Raw genomic sequence first — 13,753 nt, 5'->3', positions numbered from 1 at the left:
ATATTTTAGTGATATTTTATGCGATATTTCCATTTATTTAATTTGATATCATGCTCGTTATTAACCCACAGGGTATCCCAACCATACATTTCAAGAGGAACTGTCCTGAAACGACCTTTCTTTGCGCGTTTCCACTTTGTTTGGGGAGGTGCCGTCTCCATCTTCTGTGCTCTGATTGATTCGCCTTCACCTAATCATATCTTTATTCAGATATCCACATATCTGCAGGCAGGCAGCCAGTGCAGACTGTGGGGGTATTTGAGGCTGAGGAGAGTCCCCTCATTGTAATGCTCTCTGTATTGTTAAATGAGGCCCAAACTAAGGCAGCAACGAGAATGTGGGACGCAAGTAAAAACAGACAGAGAGAGAACGAGCTGAGAGAAAGAGCTAGACAAAACCATTTGTAGTGTGTGTGTGTGTGTGTGTGTTACGTCCCCTTTTCCGTCTAGGGGATAAGGGGGGAACGAACACAGGTCAGTCCAAAGAATAAAAGGAAACAAAGTCAGAAAATAGGAGTAATGAAGAAACAAGATATTAGAGGTAGATCTGAGCTGTTGCTTTTGTCTCACATCAACCTCTCTCTCTCATTTCTCTAAATCAAACAAATCAAAGTTGAAGTGAAAGTGATGCAAGAAAGCATATTTGCAGAAGTGTGCAGCAAGTGTAGGCTGGGCGGAGACAGTTTACAGCGTGAAACATTACACTCCATAGACCTGCCTGTCGGTACACATGAGCCCCGTGTTCACATATGAAATGTCAAACGGCCCAACTAGAATCAATTTGCTATCATGCCACGTTTATGCTTAGCGAATGAAATTCTTCACATAAAGCGATCTCCGGCTTCGATCAACGAAGACATCTTTCTTTTTAAAGCTGCTTACTTCACTGGCAGATTGAAAAAGTAATGAAAATGGACTTTGTTTTCTGATGTGTGGAAAGCGGTGCGCTGCCACCACAAATCCATACGGATAGCATAAAGCTCAATAACGAAATTATGCATGAACAAAAACTGGCAAAAATGTCCTTCTTTATTACGGCCATGAGTCTTCATTTGAAGTTTTTCCTCTTCTGCAGCCTCTTCATTAGTGTATTCCCGACAGAACAACACACTGAGCCTCCCATGTGTAAAATGTTTCACATCCATTGCTTAAAGGCTAAATACTAAACATTTAAGAAACTGACTGAGCACTCGGGGAAGATGTGTTATGAGCCACTTTAAAAGTATTTGTAATCCAAAATGTAATTTATGAATGAGGAAATTGACTTTTTTAAATATATATATTGGAGTTTAAAACTTAGAGCAAGATGAAGAATCTACTACTTCTTTTGCATGTTGGGTGCCCTTGAAGGCATCTCTCTGAGGAAGAGGAGGAGAGAGAGAAGAAAGACAGAGTTAGACTAGACCCTGGAGTAGTTTAGCCGTTTTGAAGTTTCAGCATGGCTAGACTCTGAAGCCAAACTGTTTGAACTGTGGATGAGATAGAAGGACTTCTTGGAACCGACCTAGACAGTCATTGAGCCGGTTCAGTCAAATAATTGGAAAATAACGCCCAGAGAGACTTGTATGAGTCCAAATGTGTATGAGCTCTCTGCAGGAGCATGGCCATATATGTGGAGTCTTCTTTCAGTTGAGCGTTCCTCAAAGTTCACCCTTCAACTTTTATTTATGCATGCATTCATCTGGCTGATCAAGGAGGAGGTGGACCGACCTCATTTTGAAAAAGTTCTCAAATTCAGACTTTGCGGACAGCGTTGTTGATCTGAAGTTTTTATTCGTATGTTTTGGTAGTCGTGTTTCCCCAACGCAAAGTAACTACACGAGTTGAGGAAAGCGTTTTGTACAGTATGATTAAGGTTGGGGAAAGATTTGGTTTGATATTGAAAACAATACGGACACATTTCTACACTGACAGTGTTGCGCCGTAGTTAGTTTCCGATTGTGTTGTACAATAAGTTAACGTTCCACAGCCACAACCCATTCTGTGTTTTACAATTCATTATAAATAATAGCACAACATGATGAATAATTAGTTCACCAGTTATTTTCAACTATTTACTGTTTTTTTCCCCTTTGCCTTGCAAATAAAATAAAATAAACTGAGCTTTTGCAAAAATAGCTTTGGCTCATGGTTCAGTGGTGTTATGTCTTCATTAAATGAGCTCTGCCGTCACCAAAACACTCTAAAACTGATCAACAACACAGACAGTGATAGAGCAGCATTAGGTTTATTTTCTCTTCTCCCATGTAAGGAGGAGAGTGATAGAAGGAGAAGAAAAGAACGAGGTGATGCCGGGAAGGCTATAATTTAGGGATTATGGATTTTACTGGGTTGTCTGTGTCACATTCATGAGAGAGAAAAACAAGGTCCAATGCAAAGATTAGGATTCATTGGTGGATGTTTGACGTATGTGTGTGTGATTGTGTGGTCTGTGATGATGCGAGCTAATTTGCTTAGATCGATCTTTCAATGTTGTCGTGTGTGTGTGTGTGTGTGTGTGTGTGTGTGTGTGTGTGTGTGTGTGTGTGAGACTATGATTGTTGCCAAATTGTCTGTCAGTATTTCTGAGGAAAATTGCTTCTTATAATTACCTTGGCACAACTAGAGTTAGAGACACGGGACAGAAGTAAAAGTGTGTGTGTGTGTGTGTGTGTGTGTGTGTGTGTGTGTGTGTGTGTGTGTGTGTGTGTGTGTGAGGGGATGTATTTGAGATGCAGTGGTTAGTGTTGAGTGAGTGAGCTAAGTGTTGCTTGTATATACATACTGCACGTGCATGATAACCTAATCTCACAGTACAGACAATTTCAAGCAGGTTAAGACCTCAGACTGAAGGCATTTAATAAAGAGTTCACTTGAGAGCGGCTTACAAACACAACCGCACTTATTTTTTGAAGGACTCAAAGATTTGGATTGCAATTCTCAGATGCAGTCTGCAAAAGAAAGTGCTAAACTGTTATCTGGACGCCAATCTAATGATAGCAGAGAAATTGAAATTCCTTGTCGCCTGCCATGATGGGAGGTTTTATGAAACTGTAAAATATGCTATTTAAAATGCTGTATGACCCTAGGTGGGCTGTGTCCACGAAGAGTATTTTTGAATGTGTTGATTAAGTCTTTTGTTTTGAGGTTTGAGCACAATGTTGCAGTGAGAGACGAGCTGCTCTATTGTTGAACACCGCCTCCTCTGAGAAATAGCTACCATTTCTAGATTTGATCACGGCAGCAGATGCAATAGCATACATATATATATATATATATATATATATATGTATATATATATATATATATATATATATATATATATATATATATATATATATATATACATATATATATATATATATATATATATGTATATATATATATATATATATATATACATATATATATATATATATATATATATATATATATATATATATATATATATATAATCCAGGGAAAGATAATGGGGGTTTGGTGTTCCTATTATCTCATGTCAGCTGGTTCCCCTCTGTCTTCCAGCTTTTCTTCTCTGACCACAAACCTTCTTTTGCCAAAAAATAATGACACATGAAACTTCCTAATGCAGGCTTCCAAGCCCATAATCACTGATTCAGTATCTGCACATATGCTAATGTGTGAATTACCAATTGTATTTCTTCTCCATGACTCCAGTGTGAAACAAAGTGAAGATGTGTATGCCAGCGTCAACATAAGCAGTTGTTATGATTATCAGAATCATGAATTCTTCCCTTGTATTTCCCGAGGCCTCGAGTTGTAGTTATTTTGACTGGTTAACTAGTGTGTTTTCTTCTCATAAATAGTGTGAGTGGAAACATGGAGACTCAATCGCAGGGTGTCCAATGTGCATATAAATAGTTGAACCTGGATCACACCTTAATTGCAGCCCATTGCCAGTTCATGCTACGCATGCAAATGCAGCTTGTGCAGCATATAAAGCTGCCTGGCCCAGATAATCTTTATAAGTCCTTAACAAACTGGAGAGCTCATCCATCTTGCTTGCCAGTGACCTTACATTTACAATAGTGACAAATGGAAGTTCAAGTTTAAGTGTCTGCCCTCCTTCTTCAATGCGTTTTTCTTTTCTTTTCACCGTTTGGACTTCGGCAGGCTGTAGACTTCAGGGAAATGAGTGAATAGTGTCAGACACTTGGAAGCAATGTGCTACACTACAAGATTGGGAGCATTTCTATTTCCTCTCAATGACTCTCAACATGGTGATGGCTGAGCGCCGCGGCTCGTAGCTAACGGTGCTAACAGCGCTAACGACACGAACTACGACCAACGTGCCGACGGAGCAAACCGTGCTCACCTGAGGGGGAGCCTTGTTCTGTGAGCACGCCATCCAGTCGTAACGGTGTCATCAGCTGTAACCGAAGTATGACTGCAGTGCCGAATGGCGGCCGTGAGCTAGCCAGTGGGGCCCACTCACGTGCACCAACGTGCACCAAAAGCTTGTGCAGGTGGCCCGGCTGTATTCAAAGTACAGAGTAGCTCAGATAACAATACACAGAGGGAGAGCGACTTCATTCTCTGCTCAGGGAGACAATTCTCCACTATATCTTCTATAGCAAATACTTGTTTTGCTGCTATACTAATGCTCTGAATATAAACTTAAACACCAGTACTAACATGTAATAATCGGACACAAAGGCAGAAAAGAGAACAAGAAAAGCTTTCCCCGACTGCTCTGACCCATTTTTTTTTTCCGGCTCCAAAGTTCTCAGCCGTTAGGAAAAGTTGTGAATTTGTTCATGCGAGCAGCTTGGATAATCTCAGTAACAATCAGAGGTAGCACGACAACAGGGGCACGCTGACCTTGAGGGCGTCACTTTTTTGTTAATTGATCGCGATGTTGTTGCTGGTAATTAATCAAACTTGAACTGATATTAAACTGACGCTTTGCATGTCGAGCCAATCAGGCGCTCCCTATTCACAGATACGTTGTCTCTGTTTATGAGACACAGCTGCAGGCAAGCGCATTTCCTTACACAGGCGCCAGCATAATTTTCATTCTCAGGATAATTCTTTTTTATGTGATTGTGCGCTATGTTGCCATTGTTATAATCATTTATTTATTGAGTGTGGTTTAATTGGATTAAATCTTCGAGAACACACACTATGCTTGAAGAAGTCGTATTGTGATGTAAAGACCCCATGTGAGGTCCTAATCCATGGCTGAAAATAATATCTGATAAATACCACCATCGTGATTTGCCATTTTTGATTCTGACGATGCTAGTGAAGAAGTTTACGTTCCTTACGTTCTGTTCTGTGCAGTTCATTTCTAAACGTATTTCAGTGAAACTATACGACACCAAAAACAGGCAGCCTCATTGAAACCTGAAACACTCAACCCTTTCTTCCACATTATTCTTTTTTACCCGTAGTCTTCGGTTTGTTGTAATGCCAGTAATCCCACTCTATACTTGTTTATGAAAGGCATTAACAATGGCATTCTTTGTTAACTTAAATGCATGCTGTGATTTATAGCTAAGCTGAAGTGTCACTTCAACACCAAATTTCAAAGGACAGGATTGGACGTTGGTATCACTGTTATTGTGACTGGCAGACCTTTTATAATACAGGGACTTTTTAACAACCACGTGTATTTCATTGGTTGTTTTTGGATGACGGCGTTAATGGCTTCAGTCATTGTGAGATGACATAAAAGCGGATTTTCATTCAAGACAAATTTCACTATTATTAAGGGTTTTACAAGTTGAAGCATCTAAGGGCACTGACACAGTGAAATAGCTTTTCTCCACAAAAGGTAATATCCTTGGTATGGACACTTTTTTTCCATTGTGGGAATATGTACACTCAGCATGTTAAGTGTCTGAATGGGGTTAATGAGATCAGCACGGCAGCTTTCTTATGTTTTCAGTGTTCATTAGAGGTCATAGACACAGCATACACACAGCACTGTGCATAATAATGCACACACACTGCCACCTTTTCATCCAAATACCGAGATGTCCTTAATACATGATGGTAAGCTGTTGAAACAGATTTTTTGCTAATTTCCCTTCCACAAAGCCCATAATCTTTCCAATTCAAAAGCAATGGTGAAAAGCCATGAAATTATTTGAGGTAATAAAGTACTCTCTCCACTCTTTTTAAGGTTGTAAAGACCAGAATAAGTCAATCTGATGCCCTGCAGTGAATTATTGCACACACACACACACACACACACACACACACACACACTTCAGAGGACTACAGACTGTGAAATTACCCAATCAGAGGGTCTTGTCGGTTCTCAGACATTAGTCATCACACATAGGCCAACTGAGGTGTTACACACACATACACACACAGTGAAGACAGAGGGGTTTGAAAAATTCATAAAGCGCCATTAAAGTTAATGACACACCAAATCCAAAATAATTTGTGAGAAGAAATGCGTGTGTGCGCCTGTGCGAGTGCGTTTGGAGCATCCATTGAATCGTCAGAAAAGGTGCCAAGATATGAATATCACAGCAACGTTGTTGATTCTGCGACCCTCTAATTCCTTTCAAGCACAAGCACACACTTCACCCCCACCTACACCATACCGCAAGGGCATGCACATAAAAAGTAAAATATATCCAACACATACCCACAAAGGGTGCAAGAAGGATGAGCCAACACTTGTGCATCTACAGTCCAGAGGGGATGTTGTCAACAGTAAAGTTGCTGTGCTGTTGCCATCCGACAACGGAGCGTGATCTTGGTGCATTTTTGGACTCAAAATGCCGATAGAAAGTGTTTATGAAATACGTGTTCCGGGGTGAGTTAGTCCTCGCAGAGCACCTCTATAGTCCCTATGTTCTACTAGGATTCAGCTCATCCACAAAGACACACAAAGGAGAACGTTTATTGGGCATTTCTGAATGGCTCGTGGATGATCTAAACTGCTAATAAAACGTTTTCACTGGGTTTTCAGGCCTTTGCAAAAAACATTTTAAGCAAAAAATGCTGTGCTTTTATTTGGAAGGGGATTTTTTATGCAGCGGAGCCTCCTTTTGGACACCATGTGCAAGAAGCCCCCCACAGGGACTATTATCGGACACAAAAAAAACCCAATATTTTATTTTATTAAGTTTATGTACTTTGTACTATGCATGTAATCTCCGTCGACTCCGTAAACTTCTACGGTGGAACGTAAGGTTTCACTAAATCCTTAATAAGTACCCCTTACAACGTTGGATTTCACTAACAAACACATCTCTGTAACCGTACGGGTGTGTGTGAGTCTAACATAGAAATAAAGATCCCTATTAGTACCTGAAGAAAAAAAAATCTAACGCCTGAAGCTTTCCTGGTCCGCCCACATTTCAAAAACCACGTCATAGAGCAAGTGCAGAAGCTGACGAAAATGTAAAGTCCCAGCATGCCCCATTCAGACAATGTTTTGCCATAAAATAAGTAATTCTTCCATTGTTTAAACAAACAACACAGTTTTTTAATTGAAACTCCTTCCTGCCAGGCCAATGCTTTGTTTTATTGTGATTTGTTGCAGAGTCTGATTCTTTAGGTCCTAATCTTTCTAAAAAAGGTGTCTTACTGTCATACATTTCTTACAGGCATGTGTGATGAAGCTTGAATCAATCAAAGACACTTGAAACACAATGGTATTGCGTTGCGGGTTAAATATAGTGTATTACAGGCTCTGTAAAAAGACATTTCACCAAGAAGAAAGTTCTAAATGTGCAATGAATAGATAATAATAATAATAATAATAATAATAATAATAATAATCAATTGTATTTGTATAGCGCTTTAAAAGGGTACTCAAGGCACTTTACATGGTAAAGATAAACAATAAAAGCAGCAATAAAAAAGAAAGATGACAATAGTGAGAAACACAATAAAAGAAACAAGTATCACAGGTTAAAAGCAGATTTAAATAAATGGGTTTTAAGTGCTGTTTTGAATGCATATACAGGGTTGCTGCAAGTGCAAGTCTGTGGCACTGTTTGAATAGAAGTCAATAAGTGGTCACATTTGCCCTTTTTTTTGTTCTTTGTGGAATTAAACAGTGTTCTTGAAAATGTACAGCATTTTCAAATAGGTCCATATTCTGGAGGCAAAGCTAGAAGCCCGTCAATGACCTCGACAATATTCCTCTGAATAACACAACAGTATGCGGTTGGTCGCCTGTACCGCCTGCACTACGGATGCACCCTTCTGGATTGTGTTAACTGTCTGTGTGTCTTTTTTTTCTTTCTTTCAGGTGAAGTACGGTCGATTTGGCTTTGTGTGGGACGCGGCAGTGCTGGAGTACGTTGCCAACAATGATGAGGACTGCTCGTTCTACACCGTCAGCAGCAACGCACCAGACCGTGGATATGGTATCGCCATGCAGCACGGCAGCCCCTACAGGGACATTTTCTCCCAGAGGTAAGAGTCGCAACAGTCGTAACAGTAAACAATAGTCAGCAGCATCCTTGACTGCATTTTATTTGTTATCTAAAGGACGGGTTTCACATGCACGTTGACGGAGCCACCATTTGTGTTCCGTACTGCTCATCTCAGTCATACTGTCTTATGTTTTAACTTTAGAAATGTAAAGGAAAAAGGAAAAAAATGCGTTCATATATTCTCCTACTTCGAGAGAGTTCACATTAGTTTTTACCGCCCCAAAATTATTTCAGCCAAATAAAACTTGGCTACTACCACAAAGCTTTGCCTTGGAAATGTTTGCTCCACAAGTCAGAGCCCAAGTAAATAGCAGATTAATATGTAGAGGAAAGCAGTGAATATCACTTTCACAACTTGTGTGCAGCTGCCTTGCTTAACCTCGGCATGAACCATTGGTTCACTCTGAAGTTAAGCAAGTCTGACAACACGGCTTCACAAATAAGTGAACAGCAGACGGTGTCGATGTATCCAAACGGATCCCAGTCGTCTATCTCGTACAGTGAGGGTTTAGCTCTGTCAAAGTATGTCAGGGACCAGAAAAGAAACATAATTAATTCATGTATTCATTGATTCCCTACTTATTCAGTCTCCTATGGCTATAAGGAAGCTTGGTAATGCCTACAGACGTCACATAAATTAATTCATCTCCTGTCTGCTGCTGTCTGTGCTGTGCTTCGACGATGCTGTGTGTCATTGTGTGTTTGTTTGTGTGCTTTTACTTTTTAATGCAACGCTGTGATATAAACCACGTCACCAGATTGCAGGTTCAGTCACACGAGGTGAAGTGTTTCTGTTGAGCATCGCTTGCATCCCAAGAAATAATCCTGTTGGCCTGATCTGTGATCAAGCATGACATCATTTCAAAATTAGGGAAAAAATTAAATCTCTAATGGCTTCATCATGGTGTCGTAATTGATGCCACGTGAAATAGTCTGCCGGTTGTGTTGTTTTATACGTTTGTAGGCCAATGTGTGAGCTTTTCAGAGTGTTTGAGGAACTAGGCTTGTCTGTTTATGGCTCAATATCCAGTGGAGCGTTGCTCTTCAGAATATTGCCTATCATGGCAGTTATTAAAATAAACAAGCAATTAATTGACAGGCCATGTTTCCAATTCCCTCTTATTATTTCGGGGGCAATGTCATACTCTCGGGAAGACAGTTTCAAGCAGTTTACTCACACTGCTCCCCATGGCTCAAACAAAAACAGACACATAAATTATCAAGAGAAATAAATAATCACAGAGGTGTAATTGTTTTGTTTTTCCTCGCTGTGATTTCTTTCTTTTTTCTTCTTCTTTTTTCTTCCTGACATTCTGTATTATGCAGATTGATTAAGTACACAGAGGAGGTCTGACAGGAATTGTTTTATCCATCCGTGCCCTGGCAACACAGAGAGAAATGTTTCACTCAGCTTGATTATCTGCAGTATAGCCTGTCTGGCAAATTGATGATTACAAACTGGATTTTTGTTGACTGGTAAACATCAATTTGTTCAAAATATAACAAGGATTTACTGAGTGAGATGACCATTTTCCTTGCAACAACTGGACTTCTGCATTTGAACATAATTAACTCAAATACAGTCGTTCCATTTTCGATCACATCTAAGATTGCAAAGGTTTGCTTGATCATCACAGTTACTGTTGAACACCAACACTCCTTTAATCTTTCTTATACAGACTTGTGGAAGAGAGGATTTCTTTTTACTTTGATACCTGCAAAAAATAAAATTGGGGTTGTTAAATTTTCAAGCAGTCAATCGCAATCTCTGTCTGCAGCAACAAGCCCAGAATGCTGTGACGGCACCTTTCCAAAATACTGAGAAGGAAATGTTGTGGAACGAGTGTACGGGCATGAGTGTTATTAGGTTTCCCAAACGACACAGGCTGCAGCATCTACAGAAATTACACAGGCATGGTTTATCGGTGGATCGCTGTATGGATCTCATCCACAAAGGGAAAGCAGTAACACACATTGCAGGGTGGATGGGCCAAACAACACATGACTAATAGGTGGAATTGCATAACAGCCGATATCTGCTTAGCCTGCCCGACCCTTCTCAGATGCCAGTACAGGCACACAAATCTCAGCATTACTGTAGCTCCTGTATCAGTGTATGCGATCGGGCATTTCTTTTGTGTTTCCACAACTGACGTATCCCCATGACAAGACAGAGGAAAAATATTGACTACAGCCTCTGGCTTTTCTGTCTATGTTTTATAAAAACATATTCTATATCAAGGTCTGTGTAAGGGTTTTGATTCCATCATTCACAACAATAGGATGCTCTCTGTCGGTTTGGATTCTTCTTAAAGCGGTTTATTTGAACTTTCTGGCAGACTTCAGACGTTGATGTTAATGCCATTGTTTTAAAAGCAAGGCCCGTGAAGTTCTTGAAAATGTGCCAAGGATCAATATTGCGTCCCCGTGTATTTACTCTCAACCTTCATAACATTTCACAACTCTCAAGTATGCTGACAATGCAATATTGTATTCCACAACTCCATCATACACCAAGCCTTCTCCATGCTTTAAACTCCAAAACAACAACACATACACATTTTACATGAGCTCCCACGCCCTCAGTGTAATCTAGTACATGCATAGTGAAATAGTGCAGCATTGCAAACACATAGCAATTGGTTTGGTATCAGATTGTGATACTCTCTCTCTCTCTCTCTCTCTCTCTCTATATATATATATATATATATATATATATATATATATATATATATATATATATGTATATATATATATATGAAGTTAGAGATGCTCATGATGTTTTTAATGCTACTTTTGTTTAAAATATGTGTCCTTTGTCTTTCTTTTTGCCTAAAGTGACCTTTATCTTAACTACATTTCCTCTGTAAATAAATCTTGATAACAAGAAAATTAAATACTATAAAGAGAATGCAAAATGGGAGGTGTGTCTTGGATCTAGGTGTATTTGTCGGCACAGTAAAACAAATAATATGCATTTTTGTACGTGTGTGTGTGAGAGAGAGCGAGAGAGAGAGAGAGAGTGTGTGTGGGGACCTGCTGTTCTGTGATTGATGGAGACAGCCTGCAGATTTACCAGAGTCAGAAAACAGTGGCGTAAAGGGCTAGTCCTGTAATTTAAACTGACAGCCACTGACAAGTTGTTTTGAAGTGCTGCTGAAGGGGCAAGATTGTGGGAAAGGAATAAGCCCTCTCTCCCAGGCATATATTATTTCTGTCTGTTAGGGTCTGCAGGCATTGATGTGAGCAGTTAAAATAGAAGATTTAATCCACAGCAGATGGACATCTTGAGGGTGCGGCAGTCTCAGAAGATAAGCTGCGGGCCAGACATTTTATTGCACATATTGAACACGATTACGTTTTACATTTGGATTGCAAGATAGATGAGGTGCCTCTTTGTGTGTGATTATGGTCAGGATTGCAACATTTCAATCTTGACACCCTCTTCTTTGTCTCGAGCGCACGAAATTCAATGAAAGTAGATGATTAATGTCATTAGGAATAAACAGCTCAGAGAAAATGAATGATATGCTCATTAGTATGATATCAGGGCCATGCTGTCATAATCTTTTCAATTATGGGATACATGCGGTGAGCAAAGAGGGCCACGTCGACCATATGAATTTGATTATGTTCACGCCTCTTGTTGCATAACTTTCAACATCAAAGCTAGAATTAATATAGTTGTTTAAAGGCTTGGCTACAGGCAAGTGTGCATCAGTGGTCTGAGTGCTGATATTCGAGGGCTTCTAAAATAATGAATTGTACGCTGTATTTCTCACACACCACTCCTCAAAGAACATGGGTTAGAAAATTGTTTCATTGAGCGTGCAGCTTGGCTTTATTCTGTAGAAATGACGTTGGTCTGTTAGTCTGTAGCTCGTACTTATCCTGACCTGGGTTGTGTCAAAAGTGACCGCGGCAAAAATATGCCTCACCAAAGGAGATGGGATTTTGGACAGTTGTGAGAGACTGGACCTTTCCGATGATTCGGTGTATTTGTTTTTTATCTTGGAAGGAAACACATATTCTTCTACATGAAGAAGATAGAACAACATTTAGTTCCAAATGCTGGATGGAAAAGGGCTTGATATGGTTCACTATTGCGTGGTCGAGTATGGGTTTCATGTGATTAATGTGACAGTGTAAGAAGGGGTCATTTGCTCCTGAACCCAGCTAATGTGTCTTCCTGACTGCCACTGAAGATATAGCAAGGGCAATGGCTATGCATAGGTGTGGAAGTGATAACCATTATTTATTTTCCCCTCATTTTCTCCTAATATTTTTGCCGCAGTCTTAAATCCAGTAATCCATGGATCTGTTCTTTATTATTCCTTCTACGGCCGTAGCTCTTTCGTGCTTTTATTTCATGTCCTCTTCAAATGATAAATTGAAGTCCACCAAGCGATGTGTCTCTAATATGAAAGTAGTCCTCTATATTAAAGGGCTCTGGGTCCCAGTGAATACAAAGTTAACTGTGTTCTACTCGTAAAAACAGTTTGTTTGTGATGCTTTCAGTATTCCGGGAAGCTTTTATCTCAGCAGCACTCATGACAATAAAATTGTCAGCAATAGTAAAAAAAATAAACTATTGATGAACTGACTTGTGAAAGTTTGGATATTGCAAACCTTGAAGTGAAATTTAATGAATCGTGTAGTGGGGTTTTTCTTCTGAAATGTATATTAGAGAGATAAACCAAATGGCACAATTGAAGGACACATATAAATGGCTTTTAAAGCTGCCTTTGCCCATGTAAATCTGTTATTTTAGTCCCAGCAGAAGGGCTGTAAACAGAGACAGCAGAGGAGGGTTTAACACCTGTTAGCTCCCTGTCACAGTTGTCTCAGGCATTTTCTAGAACCACTTTGATACTTTACCAGTCAAAAGCTGCCAATACAGTTAATTTAATGTTCTTACAAAAAAAAGCTTCTCTGATTCCCCTTATAATTAGCTAATTTAGGGCCTCTTCCTACCAGATCAGCTCTGTTTGACAAGTCAGGGTTATAAACTGCAGAGAAATCAATCGGCGGATGATATAATCAGCAACCAAAGTCAGGGCAGCAAGTCAACTAGACCTTCAATTTCATTTTTTTGTCGTAAATAAAAATATATTTTATGATAACTATACTGAGCAGAGCTGTGCGCTCGTACATTCACGATTGAAACACTCTCACTCTCCTAAAGGTTGTAATTCATGCCCAGTGATAACGGAGCAGCACTGAGGGGAGCCCGTTTGTATAACTTTAGCTGGCTTACAATGAGTAGCTTATTGTATGTTAGAAGAATAACTCAAATACTGCAAGTGGAAAATCGTATTGGGAAAAGTTTCATTTAGTTTAAATCCA

At 39.6% G+C, this 13,753-nt stretch overlaps 1 protein-coding gene across 1 annotated transcript in view; it reads left to right on the top strand.

Annotated features, from left to right (window-relative positions):
* Window positions 1-13,753, top strand: part of grid2 (glutamate receptor, ionotropic, delta 2) — a gene marked incomplete at both ends in the record, with an annotated part of 420,090 nt that overhangs the window by 384,457 nt on the left and 21,880 nt on the right. The window contains one exon of the mRNA XM_079221919.1: window positions 8,221-8,387. Within this exon, the coding sequence (XP_079078045.1) occupies window positions 8,221-8,387 (167 nt within the window). The remainder of the gene's footprint in view (window positions 1-8,220; window positions 8,388-13,753) is intronic.

This window comes from Taurulus bubalis, assembly GCF_910589615.1.
Source record: "Taurulus bubalis genome assembly, chromosome: 8".
Taxonomy (NCBI): Eukaryota; Metazoa; Chordata; class Actinopteri; order Perciformes; family Cottidae; genus Taurulus; species Taurulus bubalis.
Note: the sequence above shows the minus strand (reverse complement) of the source record. Positions and strands in the feature narration are given on the sequence as shown.